The sequence below is a fragment of the Thunnus thynnus genome, chromosome 18 (assembly GCF_963924715.1).
Source record: "Thunnus thynnus chromosome 18, fThuThy2.1, whole genome shotgun sequence".
Lineage (NCBI taxonomy): Eukaryota > Metazoa > Chordata > Actinopteri > Scombriformes > Scombridae > Thunnus > Thunnus thynnus.
The window spans coordinates 2,712,088-2,730,302 of NC_089534.1; the positions used below are offsets into that span (position 1 = coordinate 2,712,088).

Here is an 18,215-nt window from a genome sequence, read left to right on the forward strand (position 1 = left end):
ATGTTAGCAATAACATGTTTAGCATTAGCAATGGCGTATATAGAGTTACATGTTAACACTTGCACATTAGCATTCTCAGTAAAACTTGAAGGTTTCCTGGAAAGAAACAGCTTTTAATTTGTAATTACAGGGAAAATTGTTGTTTGACTTAATTCAGTAGTGTTAGTACAGCTAAGCTACGCTAACATTAGAAGCAGTTGTTGTTTTCTCGAAGAATCTGCTTGAAAAAAAAAGCTTTATTTAATCCCAATTAGATATTAACTCATTATTATTAGTTTTCATGTTGAATTGTATGTTTGCCTGTTTCACCTTTGTGCATATTAAACTAGCAGTTTAACTGCATTAATTAATTGTGAGTGTACCACTTGATCACTGTCTCCATTTTCCCTTTAATTAGCACTAAATTACATAATCCTTTCTAATGACCTTCCTGTGAATCTAAAGTTACATATCAGTGTATTTAGAGGACATTATATGGAAGTATGGGACATATACTAATGTTAGCATCCAACATGTTGAAGAGAATTATTGGTTTTTTGAGGCATCCTGTCATGAACTCAAGTGTAGAGGTGGCTGCTGGATGAGAAGATGATTGGATTTATCTTGTATTTGTGCCAAATTGTGAAATCCATCTAGCAGTTGTGGAGATATGAACCAAAGTTTTAGCTGTAATTCAACCACCTAATTTACCAGTAAAGACAGGGGAGATGGTGTTTTTTATAGTAAGAAACAGGACTCTAAACTATTCAGTAAATTACCTTTAATGTAGTACTTTGCTTTGCTGGAGGAGCCAATCCTGCGTCTGTACAGTCCGTTGAGTTTGACCTGGCAGATGTTGGCACCGAGACAGCTGGACAGCGAGCTGTTGGTGATGCCGGATAACTGGATGTGGTAGATGTAGCGGTCACCGTTGGGACGGATGTCTCCAGACGCCTGATGGTGGCTGAGAAGGGACAGATCGAGAATAAATCAGAGAAGTACTACATCGAGTGTTTAAGTTTAAACCAGGTGGACGTTTCGAGTGTGAGCTTGTGTTACCTGTAGTAGAGCGCTCCCAGACTGAGGCTGGCTCCGGTGTCTGGAACCTGAATCGTCCCGTTCACCATCTCCACCTCACGCTGCTTCACCGCACACGCTGACCGAGTCTCCCAGCCAATCACAAACTCACATGATGCCTCGTCAATACTGCTCACACAGACACACACGGAAAGATAAGACGCGCTTAACAAGGCTGAAGATTGGAAAGAAAGTAAAATTTAAGATTTCTGGAACCAATTAAACCAGTTTATTGATTTTAAAAGAAAAAACAAAGTAAAGCAAATAAAACTTAAAAAAAACCAAACATATTTCACAGGAATTGTTTTTATTCACCTAAATATGGAGTCTTCAATATAAGAAATTTACTTTAATGTGAATTATAGAGCTGCAACAATTAGTCGATTAATCATTTAGTTGACAACTTTTAAATTAATCACCAACTATTTTGATAATCAAGTAACTGTTTTGAGTCATTTTTTAAGAAAAATGTCCAAATTCTCTGATTCCAGCTTCTTAAGGGTGAATATTTTCTGAATATCTTTGGTTTGATGACGTCAACTTGGACATTTTTCACCATTTTATAACATTTTATGGACCAAACAACTAATCATTTAATCAAGAAAATGATCAACAGATTAATTGAAAATGAAAATAATCGTTAGCTGCAGCGAGACGATCTGACTGATTCATGACTGAATAACATTAAGTCTGCTGAAGAAGTGAGAAATGCTTCACAAGGCAACTTCAAATGACGCTAAAACCAGAGAAAGTTTAACCTGAAAGACAAACACGCTCTTCTGTCATTAACCGGCAGGTTTGAAATCTGGAACCGAGAGAGTCAATGAATGTTATTGTAGAGAGTTTTGTCTTTTAAAGCGTCACGTGTAGAAGTTCTGCAGAGGTCAGTTAGACACAGCAGGTTCAAATGAAGCAGAATTTAAATCAGGAATAATTCAGTTTTGATTAATTTCTTTCTTCACATCCTCTCTTATATCTAGAAATACATTTAACTATATATATAGTATACTGTATTCTTTAATTCCTCTGCAGTGTGTGTGTTACCTGATGATCGCTGGGTGTCCCACCGTGGAGCCGCAGCTCAGCTGGATCACCGTCTTCGCCTTCACGCCGTTTCCACAAACTTCCTCTCCTGCTGAATAAGTGACGGAGATCTTTCCGTCTGCAGAGGAAGGAAGAAAGTTTAAGACTTGATAATAAACAAACAGAGCAGTGAGAGTCACAAATAAAGAAAAGTCCAAAATAAAATAACAGATTGGCTCCAGGAGCAGTAAAATATCCAGTTTACTGATGATGAAATGGTAAAATAAAAGTATTAATTAAGTGCACTGAGGCGTATTTGTCATGATTGCTCACCGGTGAAGCTCATTTTCTGAGTGTGGACGCGGCCGAGCGTCTGCGTCCCTCCTGCTGCCGAGCGTCGGCACACGGTCGCTCCTTCTGGACAACTCGGTAACCCGCCGTGGATCCCCTGACACAGGTTGATGAAATATCTGAGGACATAAAAAAAACAGAACAGAGAGTCAGTCTCACGAGTCTGCTGAGATATAAGACACAGGTCAGAGGGTTTTTTTTTTTTTTACAGCTGTGTGCTAACGTTGCTGTATGACTGTGTTTGCTTTATTCTTCTTCTATGTTATCATTTTCTGCCTGTTGTTTTTGTCGGAGGGAGTTTTTCCAGATTGAGGGTCTGAGGATAAAGGATGTTGTACAGATAAAACCACCTGAGGCAAAATTCTGATTAGTTTGTTATTATTATTATATTATTATACTGTTATTATTATTACTACAGTATCTTTCCATTGTGAAGAAGATATGTTAACTGTATTTACTTCAGTTTATCCTGTTTATTAGATCTGAGGAAGCTTGAAAAGATACAGACACTACTGATAAAGTTATTATTATCATCATTATTATTATTATTATTATAAGCTGTATATCTGTGTACTACCCAACAAATTTAAATTGACAATATGCATCCATCTTCAGTTTAGCCAGTTTTGTTTAACTTTGAGTGTTTCAAAGATCTATTCAACCCTTTAATCTCTGTTCTTCCTCCACTGAAGATAAAAAACCAGCATGTGTACATAAAAATAAGACTGAGTTATAAGGAGCAACAAACAAACAAACAAACAAACATAAAAGAAACTGCAGCCAGTCTTACGAGTCTCCGTGGTGACTGAACCTCCACGGCTCCGTGAGGGAGGACAGGGCTCGGAGGTCGAAGGTCTGATGCTGGCTGACCAGCTTACACTGCATCTTCTTCGGAGGACAAACGGCACTGGTGCGCCACTGGAAAGTGGCCGAACAACCCGCCGTCTCCGACAGCAGCTGCGGGGAGCCGTGACCCGCGGACTGGTCGCAGGTAAACAATATGGACGACTGACGCTTGGCAGAGGCTGGAAGAGAAAGAAAAGAAGGCGGGATGGTTTTCAGAAAAGAGAGAAAACTAAACTTCTAACAGAGGAAATTAGTATTTACTGGTGTAACTGGTGTTATTATTATTATTATTATTATTATTATTATTATTATTATTAGCAGTTATTTCAGGGACCAGCTTAGATACTTAAAATGAATATTAGAGGTTTTTGGATCAATTATGTAGTTTTTCCGACCTCTCCACATGTAGAAGTGCTGACAGCTGAGAGACAAACAGTATATAATGTGTGATGAACTATAAAAGGTCAAAAAGCCAAGAAGGATGGGAACCAGAGAACTAGGATATCATTTTTGAAAACTGAAATAATTAAACACAGATACGTTTCAAGGTTTAAACTAATGAGAAAAAGCCAAAGTTTCTGTGTCATAAATGCATACTGATGCTTTAACACAGTGAGAGAAATGAGTCATTTTATATTAACAAGAAGGAGCCTCAGAACATCTTCAAAAGTTGAAAAATATTCACTTATTTTTGAGCTGTAATTTCTTTGTTTTGACTCTACTCTTCCTGCCTGTGTGCTCTCCAGAGCTACAGATGTAAAAACGGACATGACGTCTCTTTTCTCCTTTTTTTGCGTGCTGCTTCAATCTTTCCTGACAAAAAGCTGGAGTCACCTGGACTGCAGAGTCCCCATTTCCCGTCGCCGTCATAGTTGTCGGTGGTCGCGCACCACTTCTTCCCGTCTGTCCGGTGATCTGTGGTGCAATCTGTATACGTCTTCTTCATGAAAGTGAAGGGGAACACGCACGCCTCGTCCTTATCTGTCACTGAAACACACAAAGTATTTGCAGTAAATACACCTGCATCTTATTCACTGACAGAATCTCCTTATTTATAAGAAAAATATCTTATTTTTTTGCAAACAAGAGTGAAGCTTTTAACCATTTTCTTCTTGAGGAAAAAGTTCAATATCTCACATTTTAGGAGGAAGTATCAAACTGCAAAGCCTGATCCTGTTTCCTGATTGGCTGAAGCCTGTCGAGTCTGTTGTAAACCATTTAAAACACAGCAGACTTACCGGGAGGGCAGAGATCTCCGCCACCATACTGCATCAGTACGGCCTGCTCCTCATGTTTGAAGTCCATCTTCATGACCTTGCTGATGCCGAACGATGACGCCGATTTGTCTGAACCAGAACCGGAAACCCGGCAAACCGCAGCCTTCTTACAAAGCGGCTCCGCCACCGAGCCGCAGACGTTGATTTTGTAGGTGCTGGAGCCGACCGGTACCTAGCACACGAAGGGTTAACTTTTCAACTGGTGTGCAGCAACATGAGAAGAAAAACACCTGAATAATACCGGATTTAATATGTTCTCAGAGCTACGTAAACCTTGTAGTAAAACGAACCTCAACTTCACCAGAGAGGGTCGACAGGTCGAAGGTGAACTGGAGCTGACTGTCGGTGAGATTGCAGCCGCTGGTGTGAGTGGCGTCTGAACAGACAACCGGGGTCGCCCACTCGAACAGGTAGACGCATTTCTGCAGCCTCAGCATTTGTGGAGAACCCTGATAAAGACGTACAGGTCAGTGTTTTGTTGGAAAAGTGAAACACTGTGAAAGAGAAGTAACATATAAAGAACATGACTGACCAGCTCCAGGCCTCTCTGGCAGGTAAAGATGATGGTGGAAGTGTAGTTCTGTGCAGGATCCGCCGCACACTTAGTGGAGCTGTTGTAGGTGATGGAAACCTCACCTGTCTCGCTGCTGATCTGAGGACCGCTGGTGGTCCGACCGATATCCTTTCAGAGAGAGAAAGAGGGAATTAAAGAGAGAAAAAAGGCAGAACACACAAGAAATAAAACAGACACACAATAAGACAGTGACAAGACAAGCACTTTATCTTCCTACAGCAACAATGAGAGGGTCTTTTTAAGTAACTTTTTAAGTTTTTTCTAAACAAAAGAGTTTATTTTTGAGAATCAAAAACAGCCAGTGGGGGGGGGGGGGGGGGGGGGGGGGGGGGGTTGTTAAACAGAGGGATATCAGAAGGGATGCAAAACAGATGCTGTTATTTCTTGATTTTTGTCTTTTTATCTTATTTTGGTTGACGCGTGTACAATTGTGATTTAATTTATTTACTTTCTCTGTGGTCTATCAATCTGTCTTGTAGCCTCATTTAATTATGCTTAAATCTCAATTAACAAGAAAATTGCTACACAGAGGAAATGAAGCTCAGTTGAATTTATAAATAGGCCTGCAATTAACAATTATTTTCATCATTGATTAATATGTTTATTAATTTCTCGGTTAATCGATTTGTTGTTTGGTCCATAAAATGTCAGAAAACTGTCGATCACAGTTTCCTAAAACACAAAGTGACGTCATCACAACCAACAGTCCTCAACCCAAAGATATTTATTTTTAGAAGACTAAAGAAACCAGAAAGTTATTATATTTTATTATATTATTGTATTTACGAATCTGGAATCAGAGAATTTTGGCAAAAATGATTAATAGATTAACAAAATAGTTGCTGATTAATCTAATCATTGCAGCTCTTATTACAAGCCCTTAAATTCATATCTAAATTCTTTGGCAAGAGTCATAAAATTTGACTTTAGTAAGAAATGCATTTGGTGCACAGAACGACACACGTCAGCAACGTTTCACAACAATGATTATTGTTGTGAAACGTAGTGATACAAAATAATACAGTAAAGATATTAACTATTAATCATGGCAGGACATGAACCAGTCATAACGTCTGCCGTCCTTTTGCTTATTTGTTGAGTCAAGAGGTGCCATCATCAGACATTTTTGCACGTTGTCAGTCAAATACTTTCATTATAAGACAAACTACATGAACGTGAGGTCAAAGTGAAAGGACTTACGACAGGCGGTCCGTTATCGGGGTCCATACAGACGGCGGCTCCGGGGGGGCAGATGACCCCAGGGATGGGGTTCAGAGGCTGACAGACGTTGATGTAGAAGTCTGGAGATCCATCACTTTGGTCCACCGCCTCATCTGAGAGGACAAAATATGGATGGATGTCACTTCCCATACTGTAAATTATCAACATGATTGATTGTTCTCTATTGATCTGAGAATGGATATGGAGCTCTGTCACTGCAGGAGTGAAAGCTGGGCCCACTGACCTGTGGCGGTGTAGTATCCACTGACATGAATCAGAGGAGTCAGGTCTATAAGAGCAGAGCCGTTCTGGACTGAACATGTAACCTGACAGATGAAATAAAAAGGAGAAAAACAAATGTCAGTGGTGAATCTATGTGGGTCAGAACACATTATTGAACAGGAATCACTCGTAGGCTTCAGAAAACCAAACTCCAAGAAAAGGAATTCAACCATTTTTGTTGTTATGCTGTCACTCTTTTATTGACTATACAATGGCTGTAGAATGTTTTCTTCCTCTCTTGGTTTGAGTTTGAAGAATTATTTTGGAAGAAGTGAGTCCAACGCTTCGACTCCATCGTGAAATTTAATGCTACATTCCTGTGTCCTTTGATTATCCTTGAGAAGTCTCCAAAAGCCGACTGTAACCCACCTGTAGACGACTGAAATTCAATTTGCTCTGTGAAATTGGCCAATTTAGGGCTAAATTGTGAAGGAATGCATCATATTTTTCCACTTGACTATGTGGAAAATAACTTCTTAATATAAAAGTTGCAATTCTGTACAGTATCTTATAATTATTTTCTTTTGTGAAAAGCCAATAAATCCACAACAAAAGGCACTGATAACAACATCTGTATGAAGGTTTTACAAGGTTTGTGAGGCTGTTATCTTGTGATGTTTAGCAGTTAGTTGAACACATACAAACACAAACTGCCATCAAGTTTTATATAACTCGTAACTAAACAATATATTTGATTTAGTTTACTAATAAAGTCCTTTTCAGTTGTTTCTTAGTCTGTCAACATGTGCAGAGCCAAACCAACAATGAACTCATCTATTGACCTTGAGAAACGGCTCCAAAGACTAATAAGTCGAGAGGTTGTCATATGAAGCTGTTGAAGAAAATCACTCATGTCCTTGTTCAAAGTTTGCTGTGGTGGAAGTTGTTTAATAGCGTTCCGGAGATGCGGTGAGCTTACTGACCCAGAGCTGGTCTGATACAGTAGACTGACCCAGAGCAGAAGGGATGGAAACACTTTATACCGTAAGATCAAACAATTGGAAACCAAAAGGTAGGGAGGTAGGGCATCTGCATACAGGATCAAGGCGGCATAATAAGGAAAAAATCAAGGAGGTGCTGCATTCAGACAGGATCAAAAAGGTCAAATCAGCAGGGTTCAAAGGCAGGAAAGACACACAGTTGTTTCCCAGACATCACTTGATTATCAAGTCTCTACCCAAATGTGTATTTTCTTCTTCAATATACAACAAGCTAGCGAAGCAGTAAACAGAATCACGATCCTGCACATGCTCAGTGGCGTCTATCTTACACAGAACTACTCTCCAGAGACTGAAAACGTGATGCTGTTATTAGTCTTTGGAGCCGTTTCTAAATAAACTAACGTGACCAAACTCTTCATGATGAAGGAACATGTGACCCAGTGCAGCGGTGTGACTCACTGATGTGTTTTTAAAAGTTTTTGGAGCAACAACGGAGGAATAAGATACATCAGGCTTTGATACACACACAATACTTGTATTGCTGGTTTGGCTCTGCACGTGAGATTTGCTGTGTCTTTTAACAGTGTTGGATTGAATCATGAAATAGACTGAGGCATCAAACACACATTAAGATACTCACAGGCTGTTCGCAGACCAGGTGTGTGTGGAAGGAGAAGAAGTGTGTGCAGGTGTCAGCGTTTGAGCCGGTGTGGACTGGCTCTGGAGGGGACGAGCTCATGTTAGGCGGCCTACAGAAAACACAAAATAAATATTTAAATCATGGCAAAAAAACAGGTGAGAAACAGAACCTTCCAGACAGACCGGCGTCGTACCTGCAGATGAAGTGGATGACGGTTTTGTGTTTGAGGTTGGTGTTTGCTGCGCAGGGACTCCCGCCTTCGTATGTCAGCTCCAGAACGTGATCTTTGTAGGAGAGTTTCCTGCTCACCTGACCACCGCTCACCGCACTGCTGGAATCCTTGATGCACACAGCTGTAACACACATATACATACACACCCATATGTTTAAAGCAGTGACTTTACTTTCCGGTGTTTAAACATGATTACATCTACAGTACGCCAATGCTTCTATAAAGATATTTTAAGAGTTAAGAGTTTTATTAGCTAATTTATTGTCTAGTTGCTCATTTTTATTAGATATAAATACATATAAATTCTGTTCCAGCAGGTGTATAGTCATTCATTTGCAATCCAGAATGATAAAATCTAAGGATCTGGAATAGGGAATTATGTTTCTAGCCTGCTTTTATTAGTTTTTTTTACTTAGGATACAGTTTCCCATAAACTACTGTACTTACTTTAATGAATGATATATTGCATAACTGTCTGTCACTGTGTACTTTGATGCAGATGAAAATTAAACATTTCTAAAAATTCTCATAATTACACATTCAGACTGCAGGCTTTGGCAGAGGTGTGTGTTCTCTGAGTGCCTCCTGGTTTACTACAGCTCTGGTTAAAGGAGAAGTCAATAATTTAAAATGTCCTGGAATTTCAGGTCTGTCATTAAGGTTCCCTCCGGCGCTCTGAGCTGCAGTTGACAAACAATGGTGACGCAAGTTCTCAGTGTTACATAAACCAGTTAACTGGAGCCCAGTGCCTGGATGGATGCTTAATCAAGCTTTCAAGCCTTTCCCTTTAATTGCTATTACTGAGCAGGTATTAACAGGTTTTTGTGGTTGTCCTCTTAAAGCTGGCAATGCTTTTTTTATGTAGAAATACAATGCAGAGATAATAAAAACAGGAAAAAGTGGCAGTCAGCAGTCAGATGGTTTTGTCTCTAGTTAGTTGTAGTTTTGTTTGGGTTTATTTTGTTACCTTTGTAATATTTTTTCTATACTTGATGCTTTTTTTTAATCAGTTTTGTTCAAGTAAAATAAGGATTAAACAGCAAACATCCTCTTCATGTTCAGACAAAATGGGAATCTGTGTAACTACTATTACTACTGTGTAACGTTCAAAGAATATTATATATATTTGCAAATCTAAATGATGTTTCTCTGCACATCAGTTCTTTTCACCCTGCAGAAGCATTAGTCTATGAACCCCGTAGCTGGAAAAATGAAACAATCAGTGAAGAGCAGGGAGGAGCTGAGGTGATGTCGTCTTGTCATTTGCAGTTCTGACTAGTTAAAGGTTGATTCGATCTCAGCGACACGTTTTTTAAAAACAAATGTGTAGCTCTGACTGGTTAAAGGCTGATCTGAAAGTGATTTCTATGTACGCACACTGATGACACCCAGGACGTAAGCAAGGTGACCTTTGAGGCTTGAAGTGACTGATGACTGGCGATATAAAACACACAGCAGAGTCAACTTTGCACCTATTTTTTGTTTCTGATAAATAATAATATATGAAACTATGACAGACTTCAGCTCCAGACAGATTCATCAAGAAATGTGTTGAACAAATATCATAATATAAGCTAATTTCATTCCTGACTTTGCAATTCATGCTGTCAAACTGATGCAAGTATAATATTGCAATAGGAGCACAGAATGCATGATGTTTGTTTTATACATCTCTGGCTGAATAATTAACACCTGAGAGACGACGTACCGGTTCCAGGAGCACATCCAGCGTTGGTCACGTCTCCACAGATGTTCATGCGGAACATCTTGGCGTGTTCCTGATGATCGTACACGGTGTAGCCTCCTTCCTGCGTCAGACTGTTCAGGTCAAACAAATGACCTGTGGAAGAAGAAAAGTTCAAGGTTATAAGATCATCAGAATTATTAGTTTTCTAACAATAAAGCGCTACATGTGCAGTAGATAACACAAGGTTTACTGCACCTGTAGCAGGGTTGGTGACTCTGCAGTTGTCGTGCTGGCTGGTGTTCAGAGGGCAGGCGGCGGCTGTTAACCACAGGAAGGTGTAAACACATTCCTCGATGGCAGAAATGAGAGTAGGCCGAGAGTCCTGGACAGGAGACAGGAGCACACGTTGCTGTTATATTTTTATTTACGCAAATATGCACCGTTTTTGAACATAAATAATAATAAGAAGTGCTACAACTGCCCTGGTTTAGGCAAGTTCTAGACATAAAAAAAGGTTAAAACAGTGACTTTGAAAAAGGTATTTTAAAAAGTTTTTCAGCGTAAATTCAGACTAAAGCCAAAATGTTGATGTTCTCTAATCTCCCCCTTTCCAAAAGAGAGACTAAAAGACAAGTGAAAAAGTCACTGTTCTCCAAAGTGTTTTTAGTTGTAGTAAATATCAGTTCACACCAAATCTGAGATGCTTTCTTCTGTTTTACTTGTGTTTAGACAGACAGTCATATCTATTGAAAACATGGTGATTCACTGCCTCTTCTGTATGAAAGTTTTAATCCTGTTTCACACCCAACAGTGACGTCACAGCGTCCTGGAGTACATCTCTACATCACTGCAGACAAGTGAGAAGTTAAATCACTGGAGGTCAGCAAAGATGTTTTTTGGGTTGTTAAGTTACTCTTTAATATGTCATAAGAAATTAAAATGTACAGATACAGACATTTTGACCAACAAGCTAAGAAACTAAATGTCAACTCGTGATTATTTTACAGGACGATGCAGGTTTAACTGTATATTTTACAGACTGTATGGATGCAACGTTCTAACATATACTGTCTATCATTCGTAGAGTGCATCACTCACCACTTTGTCTTTGTCACACTTGAAGCGAATGATGCTGCTCCTGTTGCGGACCCCATCGGGACAGAGCTGGCCGCTGGTGTACTGCAGCTTCAGGACGTTCCTGTCCCACGTAGGACCGGACTCCAGCTGCCCCAGACTCACATATTCATCCCCATCCTTCACACAGGACGCTGCGCTGGACGGACACTTCCATGAACCTGTCACCGGACGAGCAGAAGGTCACTTTGGACAGTGTCAAAAACTGAATCTCATTGTAACATAAATGATTTCTTTAGGGAAACTGGGTTGTTGCAGAAGCTTTTGAGAGCAGGATTTTTGAGAAAATGTTGTCTTGCAACTTGAATTCAGAGCAATAAACCAGAACTAGATGCTTCATTACTGTACATAAGAACGAGCTCACTGACCTCCCTGCTGCACCAGCGACCTGCAGACGTTGATGTAAAATTTTTTCTTGGTGTCGCCAGTAGAGTGCTCCACCTCCCAGTTCTGAGTCTCCATGGCCAGAGGTGAGAGGTCATATGAGTGGCCCTGACCGTCGCTGAGGACAGAACAAACCAAAGGAAGGTAAAAAATCCAGTGTCATGTATGTTTACAGTCCGCACAGATGTCTGAACGGTTGATAATTACAGCAGTTAATGTTTTTGACAGTGTTCTCTGTCCAATACTTATATTATTTGTCATTTGTCATTTGTCATTTTCATGTCAATACCATGTGATGTGTTGAGTTTCCAGCAGCGAATCAGTCTGTAACTGTAATGCTCGGTGCAGATAAAGACATATAAAAAATACTGTGTTGATTTATTACTTAACAATACAGTTGTTCCTGTTGTCTGCAATCACTAAAGGAGCAGAAATTACTTCCAATCAAATCTAAAAAATGTGTATTTTGCTAAAACTCTGTCAAACATTTTTGCTGCTGTATTTTTCCTCCAGTAGCTTGATGCTTGAAACATGTCGACTGTCACACTCAAGGAAAAACACATAAAATGTCAGAAAGGAGGAAATCTGCTTCTTTCAATTACCACAAAAGGTTTCAGCAAAAATGAAGATATTAAATTTACAGATTTTTATATATGTTTACATCAGTAAACTCACTATAAATTTATTAAACTCTCTTATTTTTATAATAAAATGGACTGCTGCTGCTGCTGCTATTAATGTATGTATTTGTTCAAATAATTGTACAGTTGCAGAAAAAACAATAAAATAAAATAAAGCTTTAAAAGAGAGACGTAGACAGCAAATGAGTACAAGCAAATAAGAAACATCAGGACGAGAAGTGAGGAATAGAAAATGAAGGAAAAGAGGAGAACAGGAGAGGGAGGAAGAGGAGGATGACATGTGGGAGGTTTGTGAAGAAGATTTACTTGTAGGAGCAGCTGGTGGTTTTGACTGGGATGCAGGCCAGAGCGGTGGGCCAGTTGAACAGGTAGGTGCATTCTGGAGTCTCCTTGATAAACTCTGGTGCTCCCTAAACAAACGAGAGACAGTCGCCACCGTTAGAGAGCTGAGATGCTTTTTAACTTTCAAATAGGACACGTTTCTAGTAGAGAGTTCTGCTGGATGTGTTTTTAGTAAAAACAAAAACTAAAAGGCTGAATTTTCCAGCATATTGTCCCCTGTACAGTTCAGTACTCAGTGTCTGAGCAGGTTGAGTCTTTTTAAGATTATTTTTTGCCTTTATTTGAAAGTGAAAAGTGCAGAGAGACAGGACAGATGGATAGAGAGGAGGGTATAACATGCAACAAAGCTGGAATCGAACCAGCAGCTATGTAGTCTGCATCTTAACAGGTAGGCTACCGGTGCGTCCCAACTTTTGATTTTTGTTAAAGGACACATATTCTGCACATTTCCTGCTCTATATTTATATTCTGGGGCTCTACTGGAATATCTTTACATGATTTCCAGTTAAAAACTCCTTATTTATCTTCTACTGGCCCTTTATGCAGCCCCTCAGTTCAGCCTCTGTCTGAAACAGGCCGTTTTAGCTCCTGTCTCTTTAAGGCCCCGCCCCCTGATGAGCCCACTCTGTTCTGATTGGTCAGCTTCAGGAAGCTTCCTCCGGCTCCGAAAACAAACTATAGTAACATAGTAGTTCTGTTTCTTGTTCTTTACTCATAAATGTCAACTTCTCAAATACATCTGTACATGTTAGAGCTGAAATCTGAAATATGAGAGTGAACAACATGAATATCACAAAGAAACCTTAGCAACTACCTTAGCAACCAAGGCCTGACATCAGCTTGTAAACAAAGGAGGCTACGTTAACAAACAGTAGTAGTTGGATTTCACTTTTTTTTCTCGTTCTTTGCTCAAAAAGTCAAATATATTTGTACATATTTGAGCCCCAAACTGAAATAATCAAAAATATGTGAGTTGAACAACGTGAACAACCTTAGCAACAAGCTTAGCAACAACGACTACAGAACGGACGGCCGTTTGTGGGCATGTGCGAACAATCCGACGTCATCATGAGGAGGAAGTAGAGGTAACACTGCAAACGTTCAGACTTGCGGGGGAGCATTTTTACATATATTCACCTGATGTCTTGGAACTTTAACCGTGTTTAACACAAACATCTGACATCATAACAGCATATAAATAACAGAAAATGAAACATATGTCCTGTAAGAGCTGTGGGATCAGCAGCGTGTTCATGTGTGAAGCTCACAGGGTGCATGTCGGGATGGCAGGAGAAGTAGATCTCGGTGGATCTGTTGTATATCTTGTGACAGGTTTCTCCACCGGTGTACTTGAGGATGAGCTGGTCTCCCACGTAGCTCAGAACCTGGTTTACCCTTCCTGCACGCATTCACATATGAGCAACAAACATGTTCAGTACAAGAACAATTACAGAAAATCACGGAGACAGTCGCGTTCGTTTGCGATTCTGTACCTGCGATCTTGTGTTTGGATCCGTCCGCCTGGCATGAGGAGACCGGGTAGCTGCCCGAGTGGGTGCAGACGTCTCTCTGGAGCTCGCCGCAGACCGCCAGGTGGTAGATGTATTTCTCATTCCTGATGGCGTAATCTTTACCTTTCAGAGAGCTCAGGTTGAACTTGTAGCCGCTCCTGGGGTCGCGAACCTGACACTCCTCACCTGGAAGGACAAGTTTGTAATATATGACGAATCTACTTTTCAATTTCTTTCACTCATTGACGTTTAATCAATAATGTCCTTCTTTATTATGGCCTCTGACAGATGTGTCTTACATAACCACGTTTCCCATTTCAATTTATGCGTGCACGCTTTTACTATAACACATCTGTTTTTTTCTTATGGACACAAATTATCCACAAACAACAGTTTTTATTTTAAAATACTGGTATTAGGGATGCACGATATTATCGGCACGTCATCGGTATCAACCGATGAAAGCTCTAAAATGAAATATCAGCATCAGCGAATTCTGTCGATTACAAGAGGCCGATAGGTCGCCTTCTCCTCCATCGTCTGACTCGGCTTCCCTCGACAGACTGTGTCACCCTGACGGTCCCGGTGTTTCCTCCGCAGGCTGAACTTCACTCAGCTGCCCGTCTTCCTACTTTAACCTGAATAACCGGTGCTCCAGTTGGATCAACATGGAGAGCCGGGGCTAACGTTAGCTGAGAGGTTAGCGGAGCGTTAGCTGCCGGATGACCGGATGGAAGCACAGCCAGTTAGCCTCTGCTAGCCTCCAAGCTAACATTAGCCTTGGCTCTCCATGTGGATCCAACTGCAGCACCGAGCCCCGGTTTGTTATTCAGGTTAAAGTGGGAAGAAGCAGCGGGTCTGACGGGCGGCTGAGTGAAGTGCAGCCTGCGGAGGAAACACCGGGACCGTCAGGGTGAAACAGTCCGTCAAGAAACTGCTATGTTCAGCTGCACAGATAGGAGACACTTTGGCTGACAGGATGTACCACTCTGTTTGAAAAAAGAAAAACTTCTTTTTGGTTTATAACGGCGGTTGGCAACCAGCGTATTAGGTGCATTACCACCACCTTCTGCTCCGGAGTGTGGACCAGAGATTAAATCCTACACATTAATCCTGTCTGTCTAATAAACTCAATGAAAACTCTACTGCTGCTCCCACTTGGCAGGTTCATTAGAGTTTTAATGCTGAGCTCCTGAACTCCAGTCTTCCTAAGTTCTTCCTTCATATATTGTCTTTCTTGATCATACTTAGTACAATCTATGCTTGCATGTATAATAGTCTCCTCAGCCAGCTGGAAAAAAATATGTGCATATATCAGTATCGGCCATAATGAGTTGGAAATATCGGCATATCAGATATCGGCAAAAAATTCAATATCGTGCATCCCTAACTGGTATCTAATATTCTCCTCTGTAACAGGATTTACCTTGAGACTTCCTGATGGGGCAGGCCTCAGATGTCCTCCAGATGAAAACATATTCACAACCATCTATACGGTCAAACACGGGTGAACCCTTAAAAATAGACACACATATTAAATTAACAGTGAATATAAAATCTGTCAGCATCAGGTTTATGCAAATAGATTATACTAAATAATACATTAAACTAAATAAGTGAACACATCAGTAAGTGAAAATAAAGTTTGCATCTAAGCTTGAACACAAAATATGAGCATGACTGACAGATGAGTATAATCTTAATACTTTTACTGATGCTTCTTGTTATTGCATTATCTCCTTTGCTGTTGTAACAAAGATTTCCCTGCTGTGGGACTAATGAAGGATGATTTTATCTTAAAATTGGACAGAAAGGACGGTTGGGACTGTTACTGTGTGTCCAGTCAGAACAACGTATTATTAATTTAGATACAAAGTCAATGACAGTCAGAGGCTGAGCTGCACAGTTGGTTCATTGGCTGTTTGAGGAGAATCAACACAGACTGCTCAAATGATGAAAGACAAAGACTCATGTGATGATCTGGTTTGACTGGTTTATGGTAACTACGGATCGATCGACTGCTGATTAAACGACTCACCGGGTTGTCGTCACACAGGAAGATGATGCGTGTTGAGTAGCGGTTCGTCTCGCCACACTTGTCTCCGTTCCGGTAGACGATGCTGATGGAGCCGTCGTCCGCCACCTGCGGGCTGGACTGGACGTATCCCAGGTTGTAACTGGCCCCGTCAATCACACCACAAGCACCCAAAGGACCAACTGGAGAAAAAAAAAGAGGATCATATATAAACTACAGTCTGGCAGCAAAAATGTAATATTTTGTCTATTTCATTTATATAAGGTAAAAATAGTCTAAATTTGGGCTGAAAGATTATATTTTTAACAATTTCTGATATTGATACATATTCACAGTTTGACCTGAGCAGCAAACTAATCAACTGTTATGCATTACATCAGCTGCTAGTGTATGAAATTAAGAAATAAACAACTAATTTTGTTAGTTTTAACTATTATTTGCTTGGAATCAGTAACCTGAACGTAATAAAACTTATGATAAAACAATCATACAGTCACTTGAAAGTTGATAAATGACAATATCGAGTTATTGTTCAGTCTTTGTCAAAATAATAATTATATGCCACAAAACTTTATTCAATTTGTGTCAAAACGTAAAGTATCAGCAGCTGTATTTATTAACTTTTACTGACTCCGTATTTAAAGGTATAATATGTAATTATTCCACATTAAAATGTCTAAAAACAACTAGACCTATGTTATATATGTTGTTGAGTTGTGTACTTACATTATCCCAAATGTTTCCAACAATGTTCAAACCCAGAGAAATCTGTAATTTAATCAAAGTAACGGACCGTTTCATTTGGTCGCCTGTCGATGACGTCATACCTCCTCTACCAAAGAGTAAACACGCACCAGATGCATACGGCGGCGCTGTGTTTGTCCGCTACAATGGCGTCTACCAAAGAGTAACTTACACACATACAAGATAATACATCGGTGTTGTGGTTGTTCCACACAAACTGTTATAAATTGACTTTTAATCAGTTTTAAGTCACATTTTCATGATAAATTTAGGTGGTTTGGACGTCTGGATCTTAAGTTATCAGAGAAATAAACTGGACAAACGTTAGCAGCAGCTCGGCTAACAGCCCCTCCAGGAAGTCCGGTGGTCACCGAACATCGTCGGAGAAATGATTTTTTTTTAGGTGAAACAGCTTTAAATAGTATTTTAACGATTTTAATCTGCGTGTACGTTTGTTGTGGAGAGGAGGAGACCTCTGCGGATAATTCGGCTCCCGCTGAAGCTGGTTATTTAACAACGAAGACCACAACTCCCATGATCCCTTGCTACTTCACACTGTCATCACACTTCATCTTTTGTTATTGTTTTGATTGAGACGCCTAGCGCCTTTATATATGAGTACAAACATCATATCTACTGTATGTAAATGTGCCGGATGAGGAAACACAGCAGAAACCAACTGGACGACGTGGACGAGGATACTGACCAGGACAGTCCTTCAGAGAGGGGAGGGGTCTGCACACGTTGATGTAAAAGCTGCGTGGTTTGCCCGTATATGTATCTATGGGTATCCAGGGGCTGTCCTCTCCGTCCCGGATCAGGTGACGCAGGTCGTACTCGTTGCCGTGGGAATCTGGAGGTGTTGAGAAAGTAATTATACACACACACACAAGAAAAAGGAGACGTATGCTTTGACATTTAGACATTTATATTTACATAAACCTCACTCTTCTTAACTTTGTCACTTCAATGAGGATCAATATTAATATTAGAGCTGCAGTGATTAGACAGAAAACAAGAAAATATGTCCAAATTCTTAGAGTCAAGCTTCAAATTTGAATATTTCCTGGTTTATTTAATCTTCTATGACAGTAAAATAAATATCTTTGGGTTGTAGACTGTTGGTCGGGACAAAAGAAGACATCAGAGGACGTCACGTTGGTCGATTTTATAGACCAAACGACTAATTGATTAATCAAATAATAAAGAAATAGTGAAAGTAATTGTTAGCTGCAGCCTTAATTAACATTTACATTGAGTGAAACAGGAACACATAACCAGATTATCTGCAGAT

At 40.1% G+C, this 18,215-nt stretch overlaps 1 protein-coding gene across 1 annotated transcript in view; it reads right to left on the reverse strand.

Annotated features, from left to right (window-relative positions):
- Positions 1–18,215, reverse strand: part of igf2r (insulin-like growth factor 2 receptor) — a 53,845-nt gene that overhangs the window by 5,845 nt on the left and 29,785 nt on the right. The window contains exons 24-46 of the mRNA XM_067573156.1: positions 17,628–17,774; positions 16,181–16,359; positions 15,569–15,656; positions 14,125–14,328; positions 13,900–14,030; positions 12,596–12,699; positions 11,633–11,766; positions 11,229–11,425; positions 10,386–10,512; positions 10,152–10,283; positions 8,405–8,564; positions 8,212–8,320; positions 6,593–6,674; positions 6,328–6,461; positions 5,086–5,235; positions 4,844–5,002; positions 4,515–4,725; positions 4,111–4,263; positions 3,221–3,455; positions 2,413–2,549; positions 2,101–2,218; positions 1,039–1,185; positions 759–943 (exon numbers count right to left, since the gene is read on the reverse strand). Of these exons, the coding sequence (XP_067429257.1) occupies positions 759–943; positions 1,039–1,185; positions 2,101–2,218; positions 2,413–2,549; positions 3,221–3,455; positions 4,111–4,263; positions 4,515–4,725; positions 4,844–5,002; positions 5,086–5,235; positions 6,328–6,461; positions 6,593–6,674; positions 8,212–8,320; positions 8,405–8,564; positions 10,152–10,283; positions 10,386–10,512; positions 11,229–11,425; positions 11,633–11,766; positions 12,596–12,699; positions 13,900–14,030; positions 14,125–14,328; positions 15,569–15,656; positions 16,181–16,359; positions 17,628–17,774 (3,423 nt within the window). The remainder of the gene's footprint in view (positions 1–758; positions 944–1,038; positions 1,186–2,100; positions 2,219–2,412; positions 2,550–3,220; positions 3,456–4,110; positions 4,264–4,514; positions 4,726–4,843; positions 5,003–5,085; positions 5,236–6,327; positions 6,462–6,592; positions 6,675–8,211; positions 8,321–8,404; positions 8,565–10,151; positions 10,284–10,385; positions 10,513–11,228; positions 11,426–11,632; positions 11,767–12,595; positions 12,700–13,899; positions 14,031–14,124; positions 14,329–15,568; positions 15,657–16,180; positions 16,360–17,627; positions 17,775–18,215) is intronic.